Here is a 22,294-nt window from a genome sequence, read left to right on the forward strand (position 1 = left end):
AAGTCAGAATTGCGAGATACAAAGTTGCAATTGCGATGAAAAAAAGTCAGAATTGCGAGATACAAAGTTGCAATTGCGAGTAAAAAAAGTCAGAATTGCGAGATACAAAGTTGCAATTGCTAGTTAAAAAAGTCAGAATTGCGAGATACAAAGTTGCAATTGCGAGTAAAAAAAAGTCAGAATTGCGAGATACAAAGTTGCAATTGCGAGTAAAAAAAAGTCAGAATTGCGAGATACAAAGTTGCAATTGCGAGTAAAAAAAAGTCAGAATTGCGAGATACAAAGTTGCAATTGCGAGTAAAAAAGTCAGAATTGCGAGATACAAAGTTGCAATTGCGAGTAAAAAAAGTCAGAATTGCGAGATACAAAGTTGCAATTGCGAGTAAAAAAAGTCAGAATTACGAGATACAAAGTTGCAATTGCGAGTAAAAAAAGTCAGAATTGCGAGATACAAAGTTGCAATTGCGAGTAAAAAAAAGTCAGAATTGCGAGATACAAAGTTGCAATTGCGAGTAAAAAAAGTCAGAATTGCGAGATACAAAGTTGCAATTGCGAGTAAAAAAAAGTCAGAATTGCGAGATACAAAGTTGCAATTGCGAGTAAAAAAAAGTCAGAATTGCGAGATACAAAGTTGCAATTGCGAGTAAAAAAGTCAGAATTGCGAGATACAAAGTTGCAATTGCGAGTAAAAAAAGTCAGAATTGCGAGATACAAAGTTGCAATTGTGAGTAAAAAAAAGTCAGAATTACGAGATACAAAGTTGCAATTGCGAGTAAAAAAAGTCAGAATTGCGAGATACAAAGTTGCAATTGCGAGTAAAAAAAGTCAGAATTGCGAGATACAAAGTTGCAATTGTGAGTAAAAAAAAGTCAGAATTGCGAGATACAAAGTTGCAATTGCGAGTAAAAAAAGTCAGAATTGCGAGATACAAAGTTGCAATTGCGAGTAAAAAAAGTCAGAATTGCGAGATACAAAGTTGCAATTGTGAGTAAAAAAAAGTCAGAATTACGAGATACAAAGTTGCAATTGCGAGTAAAAAAAGTCAGAATTGCGAGATACAAAGTTGCAATTGCGAGTAAAAAAAGTCAGAATTGCGAGATACAAAGTTGCAATTGTGAGTAAAAAAAAGTCAGAATTACGAGATACAAAGTTGCAATTGCGAGTAAAAAAAATTCAGAATTGCGAGATACAAAGTTGCAATTGCAAGTACAAAAGTCAGAATTGCGAGATACAAAGTTGCAATTGCGAGTAAAAAAGTCAGAATTGCGAGATACAAAGTTGCAATTGCGAGTAAAAAAAGTCAGAATTGCGAGATACAAAGTTGCAATTGCGAGTAAAAAAGTCAGAATTGCGAGATACAAAGTTGCAATTGCGAGATACAAAGTTGTAATTGCGAGTAAAAAAGTCAGAATTGCGAGAATTGCAAGATACAAAGTTGCAATTGCAAGCAGAAAAAATCTGAATTGCGAAATACAAAGATGCAATTGCAAGGAAAAAAGTCAGAATTGCAAGAAAGAAAATCTAAATTGCGAGATACAAAGTTGCAATTGCGATGAAAAAAAGTCAGAATTGCGAGATACAAAGTTGCAATTGCGAGTAAAAAAGTCAGAATTGCGAGATACAAAGTTGCAATTGCGAGTAAAAAAAGTCAGAATTGCGAGATACAAAGTTGCAATTGCAAGTACAAAAGTCAGAATTGCGAGATACAAAGTTGCAATTGCAAGTACAAAAGTCAGAATTGCGAGATACAAAGTTGCAATTGCGAGTAAAAAAGTCAGAATTGCGAGATACAAAGTTGCAATTGCAAGTAAAAAAAGTCAGAATTGCGAGATACAAAGTTGCAATTGCGAGTAAAAAAGTCAGAATTGCGAGATACAAAGTTGCAATTGCGAGTAAAAAAGTCAGAATTGCGAGATACAAAGTTGCAATTGCGAGTAAAAAAGTCAGAATTGCGAGAATTGCAAGATACAAAGTTGCAATTGCAAGCAGAAAAAATCTGAATTGCGAAATACAAAGATGCAATTGCAAGGAAAAAAGTCAGAATTGCAAGAAAGAAAATCTAAATTGCGAGATACAAAGTTGCAATTACGATGAAAAAAAGTCAGAATTGCGAGATACAAAGTTGCAATTGCGAGTAAAAAAAGTCAGAATTGCGAGATACAAAGTTGCAATTGCGAGTAAAAAAGTCAGAATTGCGAGATACAAAGTTGCAATTGCGAGTAAAAAAGTCAGAATTGCGAGATACAAAGTTGCAATTGCGAGTAAAAAAAAGTCAGAATTGCGAGATACAAAGTTGCAATTGCGAGTAAAAAAAGTCAGAATTGCGAGATACAAAGTTGCAATTGCGAGTAAAAAAAAGTCAGAATTGCGAGATACAAAGTTGCAATTGCGAGTAAAAAAAAGTCAGAATTGCGAGATACAAAGTTGCAATTGCGAGTAAAAAAGTCAGAATTGCGAGATACAAAGTTGCAATTGCGAGTAAAAAAAGTCAGAATTGCGAGATACAAAGTTGCAATTGTGAGTAAAAAAAAGTCAGAATTACGAGATACAAAGTTGCAATTGCGAGTAAAAAAAGTCAGAATTGCGAGATACAAAGTTGCAATTGCGAGTAAAAAAAGTCAGAATTGCGAGATACAAAGTTGCAATTGTGAGTAAAAAAAAGTCAGAATTGCGAGATACAAAGTTGCAATTGCGAGTAAAAAAAGTCAGAATTGCGAGATACAAAGTTGCAATTGCGAGTAAAAAAAGTCAGAATTGCGAGATACAAAGTTGCAATTGCGAGTAAAAAAAGTCAGAATTGCGAGATACAAAGTTGCAATTGTGAGTAAAAAAAAGTCAGAATTACGAGATACAAAGTTGCAATTGCGAGTAAAAAAAATTCAGAATTGCGAGATACAAAGTTGCAATTGCAAGTACAAAAGTCAGAATTGCGAGATACAAAGTTGCAATTGCGAGTAAAAAAGTCAGAATTGCGAGATACAAAGTTGCAATTGCGAGTAAAAAAAGTCAGAATTGCGAGATACAAAGTTGCAATTGCGAGTAAAAAAGTCAGAATTGCGAGATACAAAGTTGCAATTGCGAGATACAAAGTTGTAATTGCGAGTAAAAAAGTCAGAATTGCGAGAATTGCAAGATACAAAGTTGCAATTGCAAGCAGAAAAAATCTGAATTGCGAAATACAAAGATGCAATTGCAAGGAAAAAAGTCAGAATTGCAAGAAAGAAAATCTAAATTGCGAGATACAAAGTTGCAATTGCGATGAAAAAAAGTCAGAATTGCGAGATACAAAGTTGCAATTGCGAGTAAAAAAGTCAGAATTGCGAGATACAAAGTTGCAATTGCGAGTAAAAAAAGTCAGAATTGCGAGATACAAAGTTGCAATTGCAAGTACAAAAGTCAGAATTGCGAGATACAAAGTTGCAATTGCAAGTACAAAAGTCAGAATTGCGAGATACAAAGTTGCAATTGCGAGTAAAAAAGTCAGAATTGCGAGATACAAAGTTGCAATTGCAAGTAAAAAAAGTCAGAATTGCGAGATACAAAGTTGCAATTGCGAGTAAAAAAGTCAGAATTGCGAGATACAAAGTTGCAATTGCGAGTAAAAAAGTCAGAATTGCGAGATACAAAGTTGCAATTGCGAGTAAAAAAGTCAGAATTGCGAGAATTGCAAGATACAAAGTTGCAATTGCAAGCAGAAAAAATCTGAATTGCGAAATACAAAGATGCAATTGCAAGGAAAAAAGTCAGAATTGCAAGAAAGAAAATCTAAATTGCGAGATACAAAGTTGCAATTACGATGAAAAAAAGTCAGAATTGCGAGATACAAAGTTGCAATTGCGAGTAAAAAAAGTCAGAATTGCGAGATACAAAGTTGCAATTGCGAGTAAAAAAGTCAGAATTGCGAGATACAAAGTTGCAATTGCGAGTAAAAAAGTCAGAATTGCGAGATACAAAGTTGCAATTGCGAGTAAAAAAAGTCAGAATTGCGAGATACAAAGTTGCAATTGCGAGTAAAAAAAGTCAGAATTGCGAGATACAAAGTTGCAATTGTGAGTAAAAAAAAGTCAGAATTACGAGATACAAAGTTGCAATTGCAAGTACAAAAGTCAGAATTGCGAGATACAAAGTTGCAATTGCGAGTAAAAAAAATTCAGAATTGCGAGATACAAAGTTGCAATTGTGAGTAAAAAAAAGTCAGAATTACGAGATACAAAGTTGCAATTGTGAGTAAAAAAAAGTCAGAATTACGAGATACAAAGTTGCAATTGCAAGTACAAAAGTCAGAATTGCGAGATACAAAGTTGCAATTGCGAGTAAAAAAAGTCAGAATTGCGAGATACAAAGTTGCAATTGTGAGTAAAAAAAAGTCAGAATTACGAGATACAAAGTTGCAATTGCGAGTAAAAAAAGTCAGAATTGCGAGATACAAAGTTGCAATTGCGAGTAAAAAAAGTCAGAATTGCGAGATACAAAGTTGCAATTGTGAGTAAAAAAAAGTCAGAATTACGAGATACAAAGTTGCAATTGCGAGTAAAAAAAATTCAGAATTGCGAGATACAAAGTTGCAATTGCAAGTACAAAAGTCAGAATTGCGAGATACAAAGTTGCAATTGCGAGTAAAAAAGTCAGAATTGCGAGATACAAAGTTGCAATTGCGAGTAAAAAAAGTCAGAATTGCGAGATACAAAGTTGCAATTGCGAGTAAAAAAGTCAGAATTGCGAGATACAAAGTTGCAATTGCGAGATACAAAGTTGTAATTGCGAGTAAAAAAGTCAGAATTGCGAGAATTGCAAGATACAAAGTTGCAATTGCAAGCAGAAAAAATCTGAATTGCGAAATACAAAGATGCAATTGCAAGGAAAAAAGTCAGAATTGCAAGAAAGAAAATCTAAATTGCGAGATACAAAGTTGCAATTGCGATGAAAAAAAGTCAGAATTGCGAGATACAAAGTTGCAATTGCGAGTAAAAAAGTCAGAATTGCGAGATACAAAGTTGCAATTGCGAGTAAAAAAAGTCAGAATTGCGAGATACAAAGTTGCAATTGCAAGTACAAAAGTCAGAATTGCGAGATACAAAGTTGCAATTGCAAGTACAAAAGTCAGAATTGCGAGATACAAAGTTGCAATTGCGAGTAAAAAAGTCAGAATTGCGAGATACAAAGTTGCAATTGCAAGTAAAAAAAGTCAGAATTGCGAGATACAAAGTTGCAATTGCGAGTAAAAAAGTCAGAATTGCGAGATACAAAGTTGCAATTGCGAGTAAAAAAGTCAGAATTGCGAGATACAAAGTTGCAATTGCGAGTAAAAAAGTCAGAATTGCGAGAATTGCAAGATACAAAGTTGCAATTGCAAGCAGAAAAAATCTGAATTGCGAAATACAAAGATGCAATTGCAAGGAAAAAAGTCAGAATTGCAAGAAAGAAAATCTAAATTGCGAGATACAAAGTTGCAATTACGATGAAAAAAAGTCAGAATTGCGAGATACAAAGTTGCAATTGCGAGTAAAAAAAGTCAGAATTGCGAGATACAAAGTTGCAATTGCGAGTAAAAAAGTCAGAATTGCGAGATACAAAGTTGCAATTGCGAGTAAAAAAGTCAGAATTGCGAGATACAAAGTTGCAATTGCGAGTAAAAAAAAGTCAGAATTGCGAGATACAAAGTTGCAATTGCGAGTAAAAAAAGTCAGAATTGCGAGATACAAAGTTGCAATTGCGAGTAAAAAAAAGTCAGAATTGCGAGATACAAAGTTGCAATTGCGAGTAAAAAAAAGTCAGAATTGCGAGATACAAAGTTGCAATTGCGAGTAAAAAAGTCAGAATTGCGAGATACAAAGTTGCAATTGCGAGTAAAAAAAGTCAGAATTGCGAGATACAAAGTTGCAATTGTGAGTAAAAAAAAGTCAGAATTACGAGATACAAAGTTGCAATTGCGAGTAAAAAAAGTCAGAATTGCGAGATACAAAGTTGCAATTGCGAGTAAAAAAAGTCAGAATTGCGAGATACAAAGTTGCAATTGTGAGTAAAAAAAAGTCAGAATTGCGAGATACAAAGTTGCAATTGCGAGTAAAAAAAGTCAGAATTGCGAGATACAAAGTTGCAATTGCGAGTAAAAAAAGTCAGAATTGCGAGATACAAAGTTGCAATTGTGAGTAAAAAAAAGTCAGAATTACGAGATACAAAGTTGCAATTGCGAGTAAAAAAAGTCAGAATTGCGAGATACAAAGTTGCAATTGCGAGTAAAAAAAGTCAGAATTGCGAGATACAAAGTTGCAATTGTGAGTAAAAAAAAGTCAGAATTACGAGATACAAAGTTGCAATTGCGAGTAAAAAAAATTCAGAATTGCGAGATACAAAGTTGCAATTGCAAGTACAAAAGTCAGAATTGCGAGATACAAAGTTGCAATTGCGAGTAAAAAAGTCAGAATTGCGAGATACAAAGTTGCAATTGCGAGTAAAAAAAGTCAGAATTGCGAGATACAAAGTTGCAATTGCGAGTAAAAAAGTCAGAATTGCGAGATACAAAGTTGCAATTGCGAGATACAAAGTTGTAATTGCGAGTAAAAAAGTCAGAATTGCGAGAATTGCAAGATACAAAGTTGCAATTGCAAGCAGAAAAAATCTGAATTGCGAAATACAAAGATGCAATTGCAAGGAAAAAAGTCAGAATTGCAAGAAAGAAAATCTAAATTGCGAGATACAAAGTTGCAATTGCGATGAAAAAAAGTCAGAATTGCGAGATACAAAGTTGCAATTGCGAGTAAAAAAGTCAGAATTGCGAGATACAAAGTTGCAATTGCGAGTAAAAAAAGTCAGAATTGCGAGATACAAAGTTGCAATTGCAAGTACAAAAGTCAGAATTGCGAGATACAAAGTTGCAATTGCAAGCAGAAAAAATCTGAATTGCGAAATACAAAGATGCAATTGCAAGGAAAAAAGTCAGAATTGCAAGAAAGAAAATCTAAATTGCGAGATACAAAGTTGCAATTACGATGAAAAAAAGTCAGAATTGCGAGATACAAAGTTGCAATTGCGAGTAAAAAAAGTCAGAATTGCGAGATACAAAGTTGCAATTGCGAGTAAAAAAGTCAGAATTGCGAGATACAAAGTTGCAATTGCGAGTAAAAAAGTCAGAATTGCGAGATACAAAGTTGCAATTGCGAGTAAAAAAAAGTCAGAATTGCGAGATACAAAGTTGCAATTGCGAGTAAAAAAAGTCAGAATTGCGAGATACAAAGTTGCAATTGCGAGTAAAAAAAAGTCAGAATTGCGAGATACAAAGTTGCAATTGCGAGTAAAAAAAAGTCAGAATTGCGAGATACAAAGTTGCAATTGCGAGTAAAAAAGTCAGAATTGCGAGATACAAAGTTGCAATTGCGAGTAAAAAAAGTCAGAATTGCGAGATACAAAGTTGCAATTGTGAGTAAAAAAAAGTCAGAATTACGAGATACAAAGTTGCAATTGCGAGTAAAAAAAGTCAGAATTGCGAGATACAAAGTTGCAATTGCGAGTAAAAAAAGTCAGAATTGCGAGATACAAAGTTGCAATTGTGAGTAAAAAAAAGTCAGAATTGCGAGATACAAAGTTGCAATTGCGAGTAAAAAAAGTCAGAATTGCGAGATACAAAGTTGCAATTGCGAGTAAAAAAAGTCAGAATTGCGAGATACAAAGTTGCAATTGTGAGTAAAAAAAAGTCAGAATTACGAGATACAAAGTTGCAATTGCGAGTAAAAAAAGTCAGAATTGCGAGATACAAAGTTGCAATTGCGAGTAAAAAAAGTCAGAATTGCGAGATACAAAGTTGCAATTGTGAGTAAAAAAAAGTCAGAATTACGAGATACAAAGTTGCAATTGCGAGTAAAAAAAATTCAGAATTGCGAGATACAAAGTTGCAATTGCAAGTACAAAAGTCAGAATTGCGAGATACAAAGTTGCAATTGCGAGTAAAAAAGTCAGAATTGCGAGATACAAAGTTGCAATTGCGAGTAAAAAAAGTCAGAATTGCGAGATACAAAGTTGCAATTGCGAGTAAAAAAGTCAGAATTGCGAGATACAAAGTTGCAATTGCGAGATACAAAGTTGTAATTGCGAGTAAAAAAGTCAGAATTGCGAGAATTGCAAGATACAAAGTTGCAATTGCAAGCAGAAAAAATCTGAATTGCGAAATACAAAGATGCAATTGCAAGGAAAAAAGTCAGAATTGCAAGAAAGAAAATCTAAATTGCGAGATACAAAGTTGCAATTGCGATGAAAAAAAGTCAGAATTGCGAGATACAAAGTTGCAATTGCGAGTAAAAAAGTCAGAATTGCGAGATACAAAGTTGCAATTGCGAGTAAAAAAAGTCAGAATTGCGAGATACAAAGTTGCAATTGCAAGTACAAAAGTCAGAATTGCGAGATACAAAGTTGCAATTGCAAGTACAAAAGTCAGAATTGCGAGATACAAAGTTGCAATTGCGAGTAAAAAAGTCAGAATTGCGAGATACAAAGTTGCAATTGCAAGTAAAAAAAGTCAGAATTGCGAGATACAAAGTTGCAATTGCGAGTAAAAAAGTCAGAATTGCGAGATACAAAGTTGCAATTGCGAGTAAAAAAGTCAGAATTGCGAGATACAAAGTTGCAATTGCGAGTAAAAAAGTCAGAATTGCGAGAATTGCAAGATACAAAGTTGCAATTGCAAGCAGAAAAAATCTGAATTGCGAAATACAAAGATGCAATTGCAAGGAAAAAAGTCAGAATTGCAAGAAAGAAAATCTAAATTGCGAGATACAAAGTTGCAATTACGATGAAAAAAAGTCAGAATTGCGAGATACAAAGTTGCAATTGCGAGTAAAAAAAGTCAGAATTGCGAGATACAAAGTTGCAATTGCGAGTAAAAAAGTCAGAATTGCGAGATACAAAGTTGCAATTGCGAGTAAAAAAGTCAGAATTGCGAGATACAAAGTTGCAATTGCGAGTAAAAAAAGTCAGAATTGCGAGATACAAAGTTGCAATTGCGAGTAAAAAAAGTCAGAATTGCGAGATACAAAGTTGCAATTGTGAGTAAAAAAAAGTCAGAATTACGAGATACAAAGTTGCAATTGCAAGTACAAAAGTCAGAATTGCGAGATACAAAGTTGCAATTGCGAGTAAAAAAAATTCAGAATTGCGAGATACAAAGTTGCAATTGCAAGTACAAAAGTCAGAATTGCGAGATACAAAGTTGCAATTGCGATGAAAAAAAGTCAGAATTGCGAGATACAAAGTTGCAATTGCGAGTAAAAAAAGTCAGAATTGCGAGATACAAAGTTGCAATTGCAAGTACAAAAGTCAGAATTGCGAGATACAAAGTTGCAATTGCGATGAAAAAAAGTCAGAATTGCGAGATACAAAGTTGCAATTGCGAGTAAAAAAGTCAGAATTGCGAGATACAAAGTTGCAATTGCGAGTAAAAAAGTCAGAATTGCGAGATACAAAGTTGCAATTGCGAGTAAAAAAAGTCAGAATTGCGAGATACAAAGTTGCAATTGTGAGTAAAAAAAAGTCAGAATTACGAGATACAAAGTTGCAATTGCGAGAAAAAAAAATTCAGAATTGCGAGATACAAAGTTGCAATTGCAAGTACAAAAGTCAGAATTGCGAGATACAAAGTTGCAATTGCGAGTAAAAAAGTCAGAATTGCGAGATACAAAGTTGCAATTGCGAGTAAAAAAAGTCAGAATTGCGAGATACAAAGTTGCAATTGCGAGTAAAAAAGTCAGAATTGCGAGATACAAAGTTGCAATTGCGAGTAAAAAAGTTAGAATTGCGAGATACAAAGTTGCAATTGCGAGTAAAAAAGTCAGAATTGCGAGAATTGCAAGATACAAAGTTGCAATTGCAAGCAGAAAAAATCTGAATTGCGAAATACAAAGATGCAATTGCAAGGAAAAAAAGTCAGAATTGCGAGATACAAAGTTGCAATTGCGAGTAAAAAAGTCAGAATTGCGAGATACAAAGTTGCAATTGCGGGTAAAAAAGTCAGAATTGCGAGATACAAAGTTGCAATTGCGAGTAAAAAAAAGTCAGAATTGCGAGATACAAAGTTGCAATTGCGAGTAAAAAAGTCAGAATTGCGAGATACAAAGTTGCAATTGCGAGTAAAAAAAATTCAGAATTGCGAGATACAAAGTTGCAATTGCGAGTACAAAAGTCAGAATTGCGAGATACAAAGTTGCAATTGCGAGTAAAAAAAAGTCAGAATTACAAGATACAAAGTTGCAATTGCGAGTAAAAAAAATTCAGAATTGCGAGATACAAAGTTGCAATTGCGAGTACAAAAGTCAGAATTGCGAGATACAAAGTTGCAATTGCGAGTAAAAAAAAAGTCAGAATTACAAGATACAAAGTTGCAATTGCGAGTAAAAAAAAGTCAGAATTGCGAGATACAAAGTTGCAATTGCGAGTAAAAAAGTCAGAATTGCGAGATACAAAGTTGCAATTGCGAGTAAAAAAAATTCAGAATTGCGAGATACAAAGTTGCAATTGCGAGTACAAAAGTCAGAATTGCGAGATACAAAGTTGCAATTGCGAGTAAAAAAAAGTCAGAATTACAAGATACAAAGTTGCAATTGCGAGTAAAAAAAATTCAGAATTGCGAGATACAAAGTTGCAATTGCGAGTACAAAAGTCAGAATTGCGAGATACAAAGTTGCAATTGCGAGTAAAAAAAAAGTCAGAATTGCGAGATACAAAGTTGCAATTGCGAGTAAAAAAAAGTCAGAATTACAAGATACAAAGTTGCAATTGCGAGTAAAAAAAATTCAGAATTGCGAGATACAAAGTTGCAATTGCGAGTACAAAAGTCAGAATTGCGAGATACAAAGTTGCAATTGCGAGTAAAAAAAAGTCAGAATTACAAGATACAAAGTTGCAATTGCGAGTAAAAAAAATTCAGAATTGCGAGATACAAAGTTGCAATTGCGAGTACAAAAGTCAGAATTGCGAGATACAAAGTTGCAATTGCGAGTAAAAAAAATTCAGAATTGCGAGATACAAAGTTGCAATTGCGAGTACAAAAGTCAGAATTGCGAGATACAAAGTTGCAATTGCGAGTAAAAAAGTCAGAATTGCGAGATACAAAGTTGCAATTGCGAGTAAAAAAGTCAGAATTGCGAGATACAAAGTTGCAATTGCGAGTAAAAAAGTCAGAATTGCGAGAATTGCAAGATACAAAGTTGCAATTGCAAGCAGAAAAAATCTGAATTGCGAAATACAAAGATGCAATTGCAAGGAAAAAAGTCAGAATTGCAAGGAAAAAAATCTAAATTGCGAGGTACAAAGTTGCAATTGCAAGGAAAAAAGTCTGAATTGCGCAATTCAGAATATCTCGCAATTCTGACTTTATTTCAAGCAATTGTGAGTTTATGTCTCACAGTTCTGAGAAAAAAGTCAGAATGCTATCCTTTTTAACTTTCTATTCATCTGTGAATTCTGAAAAATAAACTGTATGACAGTTTCCACAAAAATATTGGGCAGCACAACTGTTTTTAACACTGATAATAATCAGAAATGTTTCTTAAGCAGCAAATAAACATATTAGAATGATTTATGAAGGATCATGTGACACTGAAGACTGGAGTAAAAATACTGAAAATTCAGCTTTTTGATACATTTGAACAGATATTCACATAGAAAACAGCTATTTTAAATTATAATAATATTTCACAATTTTTACAGTATTTTTCAACAAATAATAATAAATCAACCCCAAACTTTTGAATGAACAAAATCGCATGTGTCAATATTATTGTCTTTGTCTCTAAGATTCCAAACATCCTCCAGCTCATATTCCTCCTCTGGTTCTGTCCACGGCGTCGGGCAGCTCAGAGGGCGTGTCTTCTGTCGGCGGGGGTGTGTCCAGTGGATATGCAGTGACGTACAGGCGAACAGGCGGAGCTCAGGTCAGCATGGTGAGTGGAGGGACTCCAGGTACTTACAACCGTCTGGAGTCTGGGGGCGGAGCCAGTGGAGCTGAGGGGGCGTCGCAGGGCGTGACCAGATCACCCGGAATGACAAGCAAAGCTGACCGGCGTGCTGGGATACACATATCAGGGCCGTTCTCTGTGACCGTCCCGCTTCATATAACATCTGGACTGGCTCTGGGTGTCTTGCACGGTGGCTGGAACGAGAAGGACCCCCTGCAAGGTGACGAAGCTGAAGATGAGGACATTAAGAGCATAGAAACAGAGACAGAGTCCACAGATGGGAATCCACAGAGCAAAAAATATAATGTTCAAGAGAGTGAAAGAGAAAGCAATAGCTGTGTGGAAAGTCAGGTGGATTGTGGGAAGGATATGGCAGAGATTAGAAAAAAGGAGAATGACGTGCCAGAAAAAGAAGACACATCAAATGCTGAAAAAGAACCAGAGAAAGAAAATCTAAACCAGAATCAAGAGTCTACAAAAGAAAATGTAGAAAATACACAACCACAAACTAAAGAGGAAACCACAGAGGAGGACTACATGGGTAAGAGAGAAATATTGAGATGATTATTTATTGGCATGTAAATGTAAACAGTCTGATAATCACAAATTTGCAGTTTAGTTTAGTAATATTTTTTGCAGTGTTTTTATTGTAAATTTAAAGCACACTACAGGTGAATAGAGTTAACTTTTTTATTACAAGTTTTCTAAATACTATGTTTAAGTATGCAAATGAGCATTGTTTAATTAAATATATACTCATTTATATTTCCAGAACAGAAATCTGAACATTGTTTCCAAAACGTTTTTACAGTTAATTATTACTAGGGCTGTCGCAGTTAAGGAATTTCCCTTGCGGTAATTTTGAGTGGCTCAGTAGCACGATATGCGGTATTACCGCCATATACACACACACATATATATATATATATATATATATATATATATATCCGAAACCAAATCACGTTGATACATGAAGTGAAGTAAACAGTACTTACATAGAAACCTAGCTAGAAAGAAATGCAAATTTTACAGAAAAATGTCAGACACACTTAGAGGCTTTGCATCTGAACTCTTCGTGTGTATGTGTATATATATATATATATATACATACAGTTAGCACGCATCCTCGAATCTGACTGGACGAGACTTTTTCTGTCAGTATTTCACCAGTGTTCTATATGACCTTTTACTCTTAAAAACGTGATAAATACGTATATATTTAATAGGGGTGGGCATAGATTAATTTTTTTAATCTAGATTAATCTAGATTAAATTTTGGAATTAATCTAGATTAATCTAGATTAAAATGGCTAATTTGAATTCTGCTGAAGGCGTTCAGAATATGTGTGCTACCCAAATAATGACTTAAAGTCTTGAATGGATCATAAAGCTCATGAAGCTGTTCTATGATAATTTGTTGATGAAAATAAATTATGTTCAATTAGATGTACTTGTGTTTACTAACTAACTAACAATGAAATTATTTTTTCTACCTATTAGATTGTGTTTTTTTTAACGTCAACACCTACCCAACCCATTACATGTTACACCGTACTTTTATTTTGACAGGTTGCCGAGAAGTTTCTGTGTACACAGTATGATATGATGCTAGTTTTCTCAAATGAAACGGTAAAAGTGACACTCACAGCAGTTTGGGAGATTGAGTTTATCTGTTCATGTAAGATGAAAATGCCAAAAATTACCGGGAGCGTCACGTGTGTTTCAGTATGCGTGTAGTAAAAGCTCGTCTCCGCAATGCATACATACAGCTAGGCAAACGGAACATACCGGATTTATATTAAAACGGTCTTTTTGCATTTCAGTTTTCACATACACTAGTCCATATCGCGATTTGAATTAAGTGACTGACCAACATTTGATTTATGAATCCAAAAAACGACGAATTTACGTGGCATTTCGCGCTATAGTAGATTCGTTTTTTATGAATGGAGGACGACGCGATCCCGTCTGTGTTTTGGCGGAGGAGACTTAAACGCGCGGCCATATTCTACTACAGTCTTCGGTATACATCCGCGTTAAACTATCAAGGTGAAAGTCATCATAGCTTGCGTAGTTTAGACCCAGCTCCCAACCCAAATTTGAGAATAGATTAACGGCGATATTTTTTTTATCGCGCGATAAGAGTTTCACGTTAACGCAGCACGTTAACGCCGATAACGGCCCACCACTAATATTTAAAGGCTGTGAGTTTGTTTCTCCACTTTAGCAGAACTTACATACACCAAAACTTACAGTTTTAGCTCTCTCTATATTCTGAGGGATTTTACTGAAGGGTTTGTTCATATATCATTCACATGGATTTATATGACCTTTTACTCTTAAAAACGTGATAAATACGTATATATTTAAAGGCTGTGAGTTTGTTTCTCCACTTTAGCAGAACTTACATACACCAAAACTTACAGTTTTAGCTCTCTATATTCTGAGGGATTTTACTGAGGGGTTTGTTCATATATCATTCACATGGATTTATATGACCTTTTACTCTTAAAAACGTGATAAATACGTATATATTTAAAGGCTGTGAGTTTGTTTCCCCACTTTAGCAGAACTTACACCAAAACTTACAGTTTTAGCTCTCTCTATATTCTGAAGGATTTTACTGAAGGGTTTGTTCATATATCATTCACATGGATTTATATGACATTTTACTCTTAAAAACGTGATAAAAATGTATATCTTTGAAGGCAGTGAGTTTGTTTCTCAACTTTAGCAGCACTTACAAGCACCAAAACTTACAGATTTATTCCTTTCTATATTCTGAAGGATTTTACTGAAGGGTTTGTTCATATATCATTCACATGGATTTATGACCTTTTACTCTTAAAAACGTGATAAAAATGTATATCTTTAAAGGCAGTGAGTTTGTTTCTCTACTTTAGCAGCACTTACAAACACCAAAACTTACAGACTTATTCCTTTCTATATTCTGAAGGATTTTACTGAAGGGTTTGTTCATATATCATTCACATGGATTTATATGACCTTTTACTCTTAAAAACGTGGTAAAAACGAATATATCTAAAGGCTGTGAGTTTGTTTCTCCACTTTAGCAGCACTTACAAGCACCAAAACTTACAGACTTATTCATTTATATATTCTGAAGGATTTTACTGAAGGGTTTGTTCATATATCATTCACATGGATTTATATGACCTTTTACTCTTAAAAACGTTATAAAAACGTATATCTTTAAAGGCAGTGAGTTTGTTTCTCCACTTTAGCAGCACTTACAAGCACCAAAACTTACAGTTTTATTCCTTTCTATATTCTGAAGGATTTTACTGAAGGGTTTGTTCATATATCATTCACATGGATTTATATGACCTTTTACTCTTAAAAACGTGGTAAAAACGAATATATCTAAAGGCTGTGAGTTTGTTTCTCCACTTTAGCAGCACTTACAAGCACCAAAACTTACAGACTTATTCCTTTCTATATTCTGAAGGATTTTACTGAAGGGTTTGTTCATATATCATTCACATGGATTTATATGACCTTTTACTCTTAAAAACTGTGATAAAAACGTATATCTTTAAAGGCAGTGAGTTTGTTTCTCCACTTTAGCAGCACTTACAAGCACCAAAACTTACAGTTTTATTCCTTTCTATATTCTGAAGGATTTTACTGAGGGGTTTGTTCATATATAATTCACATGGATTTATATGACCTTTTACTCTTAAAAACGTTATAAAAACGTATATATTTAAAGGCAGTGAGTTTGTTTCTCCACTTTAGCAACACTTACAAACACCAAAACTTACAGTTTTATTCCTTTCTTTATTCTGAAGGATTTTACTGAAGGGTTTGTTCATATATCATTCACATGGATTTATATGACACTTTACTCTTGTAAACGTGGTGAAAACATGGATCTTGAGTTTGATAAAAATGCATATTGAAAGGCCATGAGTTTGTTTCTCCACTTTAGCAGCACTTACAAACACCAAAACTTAGAATTTTAGAGGGGTTTATTTATATCATTCACATTGATTTATATTTGTAATATTTTGTTCCTAAAAGCGTGGTGAAAATGTATTTTTTCTGTCTTTTGACAGTGTTTTGGGATTTATGGAGTGATAATAAGAGAAATCCAAAATCCCTTCTCTAAAAACTTTTAACTCTAATATATCAGCAAAGCCAAACAAGAATTTTTAACCAATGTTCAGATTTCTGTTCTGAAAATGTATGCAATTTTTTTCAATTTTCAAATATATGTTTGCAATTCTATGTAATCAATCAACTGAGGAAGTATGGTAAGATATATTAGTTTTTGTTTGTTTGTTTGTTTGTTTGTTTGTTTGTTTACATTATTTACCTTGGGTGTCTTGTCTTAAACGTATTTTCTGGAAGTTTTCTTACCACTAGTCTGAAATATCTTGTTAAGAAAAGCCAAAAAAAAAAAACTGGTCATGGCATAAAATTAAAGCTGTTTTTGCCTGTAGCATCCTGCCTTAAATCTTAAAATAATATATAGGAAATTTTGACTGTTCATTACATGAGGTCTTTGATGAAAGTAAGTGGTAGAAAATTAAGGCAAATGTTAATGGTTTTCCCACAGACATGAGAGGAAACCACCATCAGGAACCCGCCAGTCCGCACTTCTACGAGGACATGGAGTTTCCAGACCCGGATCTGCCACTGGATTTCCAGGAAGCTTTCGGCTTTCTGGATTCGATGGATAGCTGTGCTGCAAACCAGGTGTGTTTATGCATATGTGTAAATGATGAATCTTAGATTTCATACTGTTGCCTTTTGTTTGTTTATGTCAAGCACACTTTCTGCTTTCTCTCTTCTCCAGGTTGAGTTCTCAGTCGAGGCGCCTTTTTTTGAGAACGAATATGAGGAAGATGAGGATGAAAATAAGGATAACCAGGCCATTTCCTGCCCATCACAAAACTGCACTAATGACCATCGAATGCCTGCAACCAAAAGCAGCAGTCCGTCGTTCACACACAGGCCTCTTCCTGGAAAATCACACAGCCTGCCGTATAAGTCCCGCCCCTTCGTGCCAGCACTGTCTTTCTCCTCAGATGACGAGTACAGTCCAAATGACGACGACGATGATGAGTCTGATAAAGGTTCTGAATATGAGGACATGTTTTGTCAAAGTCTCCCAGCCGGTCGGGACTTTCAGGGACTCTCCTGGGTGTGTCCAGAAACCACCGCTGAATCGTCTACTAGCAACGATGTAGATCTTCACACTAGTAACCAATCAAACGCACTTCCTCCAGAGAACAATATAGATGTGCAGTCCATCGATCAATCAGAAGACATGATTTCTGCAGCTTCTGCAGTGAAAGACAATAGTGAAGTCGCTTTTGAGACACCGCTTGGTGAAGAACATCTAAGTTCAGATGCATTAAAGACAGAAGTGCATGAAAAGAAGAACGAAGAAAGAGATTCGAAGGATGTGGAGAATGATAAACACACACTGATGTAAGTACAAAATGACACTTAAAACCCATGTGACTTATGTCCTCTGTAAAAACATTAAAGGAGAGTAAAACTGCTCTTATAGAGGTTGTCAAGGTCCAAAAATGACACAAAACAGCATGAAATAATCTATGCAATTAATGAGCTGTATTAAACTTGCTTTTTTGAATTCAGATGATGCTTTGTGTCTGAAAGAAACAGAAAATTGTATTTACATTTTTACTTAAAACATTATAATTGTTAAATTAAATATTTCTGACATTTCCTATTTCAAGTATTATCTACTTAGTTTTGTATAAATGTACTGAATTAATGTAGCACAAAAAGTACGTAGCACAGAAATATTGGAAAATAAAATGTAAATACATTTATTAAATTAATAATTGTAATAATAAAAATAAAAATCATTTCATAATTTGAAAATTTTTGATTAACACTTTAATCCTTTATTTTATAACACTTTATTTTTTACTATCTATGTATTTTAATTTAGTATGGCATTTTTATGTAGTTTAATTTAATAATTTAATTTAAAAATATATAAACAATTAAATTAAATTATTCAAATTAATTTATAAATTAAATATAATATTACTTTCAGAAAAATAAATTGCAAACACAAACATTCGGTAAATAAAACGTAAATATATTTATTAAATTAATAGAAGTAATAATAAATAAAGATAGTTTAATCATCTAAATATAATATAATATAATATAATATAATATAATCATCTAATAATCTTTGATTAACACTAATCTTTTATTTTATAACACTTTTTTTACTATATTTAGTTTAATTTAGTTTGCCATTTTAATGTAGTTAAATTTAATAATTAAATTTTAAAATATATAAAAATTAAATTAAATGACTTAAGTTAATTTATAAATAAAATATAATATTAAATTCATAAAAATAAATTGCCAGCGCAAATATTTGGTAAATAAAATATGAAAACATTTATTAAATTAATAGTAGTAATAAAAACATTTTTGATTAACACTTTAATCTTATTTAATAACGCTTTTTACTATCTATTTAGTTTAATTTAGTATGGCATTTCACCGTAGTTTAATTTGATAATTTAATTAAAAAATATAAAAACAATTCAATTTAAATTATAAATGAAATTTATATTATATTTAAACTTAAATATAAATTTAAATTAATTTATAAATGAAATATAATATTATAGTAACTAATAAGGTTTCAAAGACATATATTTTTACTATAAATATTATTACTATAATTTTACTCTAATAAAAACAACAACAATACTAATACTCTAATTTCATAAAAATAAATTGCAAATGCAAATATTAGGTAATTCATAATTTATTTTTATTATAACCAATTAATTCTTTTCTAAATACAGACTAAACATTTTCCCAGTATTCATAAGAACTACTTTTATCAAGCATTTATGATTGTTTTTGGAGCTTGATCCCTGGTCACTGTATGATTTCTTTTTATGAAAAACATAACCGTGAATAATCTCTTATACTTATAATATAATACTGATATATATTGGGTTGTGACAACACAAACCATGTAGTATTTGTGAAATATTTGACTTTTGCATTTGTACAGAGGAGAAGATGATCCAGAGAGTGAACCCAGTGAGGAAGACACTTATTTTGGACCGGACTCGATTCCTCCTTCACCGGAACCTGAGCAAACGAACACCGAGATCGACAGCACCAGCCTTCCTGAACTCATCCCAGCTCAATCTCCAGATGAAGATGCTGACATTTACCATGGTAAAAGTGAGGTAACAATAACCAAGGAGCTCACGGATGCAGACTGTGTCTCGCTGGCTCCTCCACAAACACAGATTGTCAACGAAACAAAGACTGAAGAGAGTCAAACGGAGGAGGATGAGAAAGTTATAGTGGAGATGGAAAAATGCAGGGAAAATGAAGGAGAAGACTGTGAGAACTACAAAACCGAAAAGTGTGAAGATGTTGAGGAAGATGCAAAAGCAGATGATGAGAATAAAGAACAGAAAGAAGTGAACACGACTGAAATAAAAGAAGATTTAGAGGAAGATAGTCAGGAAAATGCAAAAGTCAAAGATAAAGCTGAGAGGCAAGATTTAGAGGAAGATAGTTTAGATTGTGAGGAAAATGCAAATGATGGACCTGAAAAAGGAGAACAAGACAGAAAAGAAGCTGAAAGACAAGATTTCAAGGAACATAGTGGTAATTGTGAGGAAAATGCAAATGATGGACTCGAAGAAAGAGAACAAGACAAAAACAAAGCTGAAGGACACGATTTCAAGGAAAATATGGGGGATTTTGAGGAAAATACAAAAGATGGATTTGTAGAGAGCAAACCAGACAAAACTGAAGCTGAACGACAAGATTTCAAGGAACATAGTGGAAATTGTGAGGAAAATGCAAAAATTGGATCTGAAGAAGGACAAGAAGACAAAAATGAAGCTGGAAGACAACATTTTAAAGAAAATAGTGGTAATTGTGAGGAAAATGCAAATGATGGACTCGAAGAAAGAGAACAAGACAAAAACAAAGCTGAAGGACACGATTTCAAGGAAAATATGGGGGATTTTGAGGAAAATGCAAAAGATGGATCTGAAGAAGGACAAGAAGACAAAACTGAAGCTGGAAGACAACATTTCAAAGAAAATAGTGGAGATTGTGAGGAAAATGCGAAAGATAAATCTCAAGAAGAAGTCAAAAGTCAGGATTTAGAGAAAAACAGTGGAGAAGGAGATGAAGAACATGCAAAAGAAGGAGAACAAGAAGCTGAAAGACAAGAAGATTTAAAGGAAAATAGTGAAGAATCTGAGAAGGTAGATGAGGAACTTACAAAAGAAGAAGAACAAGACAAAAACAAAGCTGAAAGACAAGATTTAAAGGAAAATAATGAAGAATCTGAGAAGGTAGTTGAGGAACATATTAATGAAGAAGAACAAGACAAAAACAAAGCTGAAAGACAAGATTTAAAGGAAAATAATGAAGAATCTGAGAATGTAGTTGAGGAACATATAAAATATGAAGCTGAAAGACATGAAGATGTAGAGGAAAGCAGTGAAGGAAACTCTGAGGAGGATGTGAGTGTAAAAACAGAAAGCTCTGTTGAGGAAAGTTCTGTTTTGAATGAAAGTGAAGATCAATTCTCAGACAAGCCTCCCAAACGTTCTCCACGCAAACCTGCGAATCCAACGAAAGCGGTTCCTGTCGTTCCTCCCAAACCTCAAAACTCCAAACTCACTGCATTCACTCTTAGAAAACAGCTTCAGCACAGACAACACGACGATAAAGGAGCGCAAAGAGAAACGGATGAAGAACACACAGTGGAAACTATAACAATGCACAGAGATGTGGATGAAAGCCCAGAGAACTGTAAAACACAACCTGATGCAGAGGGTCCTAGAGAGAGACGAGGGACTTGGGGCGGCGGGACGGATCGGATAAGAGATGCAGAGAAAGAGGCGAAGAGGAACAGTGGCATCAGCATGTGTTTCGACGAAGCCGTCGCTCGAGCCACAGAGAAGAGGAGCCGAGAAAGAGAAAGCACAGAGAGACTGTCAGGAACACAGTGGGACAAAGAGATCCGGAAAGATGGAAAAACTGACTAATGTGATTACTAAAGAAGAGGAATTTGTAAAATATGATGTGCAAAAAAACATTTTTTTTGAATATACTCATTTTCACATGATAAAAAAAATATAGAGAGAGAGATAACAACACGAATCAGTATTCATACCCCTTCATTTTTTTCACGTTTTGTTGCAGCATTATGTTAAACTGCTTTAAATTAGTTTTTTTTTTCCCACATCAATCTACATCTCATACTCCATAATGACAAAGCACAAAACAGGTTTGTAACAACTATGCAAATTTATTAGAAATGAAAAACTGAAAAGATCCCGTTGCATAAGTATTCACACTCTTTTCTGGGACACTGGAAATTGATCTCAGGAGCGTTCATATTGCTTCTAGATGTTCCTACACTTGGAGTGGAGTTAAACTGTGGCAAATTGATTTGAATGAGTCTGATTTAGAAAGACACACACCTCTCAGAAAAGGTCTAACAGCTGAAAATGCAGATCAGAGCAAAAACCAAGATAACTGCCTGTAGAGCTCAGTGACAGACTTGCATTAAGGCGATGATCTAGAGAAGAGTTCAGAAACAAATCTGCTGCATTGAAGGTTGACAGAAGCATTCTCCATAATGGAAGACGATTGGAACAACTAGGACTCTAGAAAATGTCCAAGCTGACAGAGATGGAGAGGTGAAAAGGTGAGGCAAAGAATGGCAGATAATTGCCAAATGCAGATGTGCAAAGATGCTCACATCAGACCCAAAAACACTTGAGGCTGTAAAGCTGCTTCAACTATGGACTGAGTTAAGGGGATGAATACTTATGCAATCTACTTATTTCAGTGTTTGATTTTTAATGCATTTGTCAAATTTGCAAATCTGGTTTTTGCTTTGTCATTATTATGGTGTATGGAGTGTAAACTGATGTGGGGAAAAACTCATTTAAAGCAGTTTAACATAATGCTGCAACAAAACAAAATGTGATTAAAAAAAATGAAAATGAAGGGGTATGAATACTTTTTCAAGGCACTGCATATATATATATTTTTTATCATTTATATCTTAATATTCATACAAAACAAAATAGTTGTTTACACTGCAAAAAATGCTTGTCTTGTTTCCAGCCAAAACATCTAAACATTCTTAAATCAAGAAGGATTTTATAAACCAGTAAAAATTATTTTCTTATTTTCAGAAAAAAACAAGTCAAAATGAAGTGAGTTTTTGCTTCGAACAAGCAAAATAATCTGCCAGTGGGATAAGAAAAAATGCACTTAATTTTGACCTTTTTTTTCTAGAAACAAGACAATCATGTTCACTCATCTAG

At 34.0% G+C, this 22,294-nt stretch overlaps 1 protein-coding gene across 1 annotated transcript in view; it reads left to right on the forward strand.

The window, feature by feature from the left end:
* Positions 1-22,231, forward strand: part of LOC141343736 (uncharacterized) — a 37,824-nt gene extending 15,593 nt beyond the window's left edge. Inside the window, exons 10-13 of the mRNA XM_073848370.1 lie at positions 11,782-12,483; positions 16,525-16,664; positions 16,765-17,402; positions 18,991-22,231. Of these exons, the coding sequence (XP_073704471.1) occupies positions 11,782-12,483; positions 16,525-16,664; positions 16,765-17,402; positions 18,991-21,001 (3,491 nt within the window). The 3' untranslated portion in view covers positions 21,002-22,231. The remainder of the gene's footprint in view (positions 1-11,781; positions 12,484-16,524; positions 16,665-16,764; positions 17,403-18,990) is intronic.
* Positions 22,232-22,294: the final 63 nt, after the last annotated feature.

The sequence above is a fragment of the Garra rufa genome, chromosome 10 (genome assembly GCF_049309525.1).
Source record: "Garra rufa chromosome 10, GarRuf1.0, whole genome shotgun sequence".
NCBI lineage: Eukaryota > Metazoa > Chordata > Actinopteri > Cypriniformes > Cyprinidae > Garra > Garra rufa.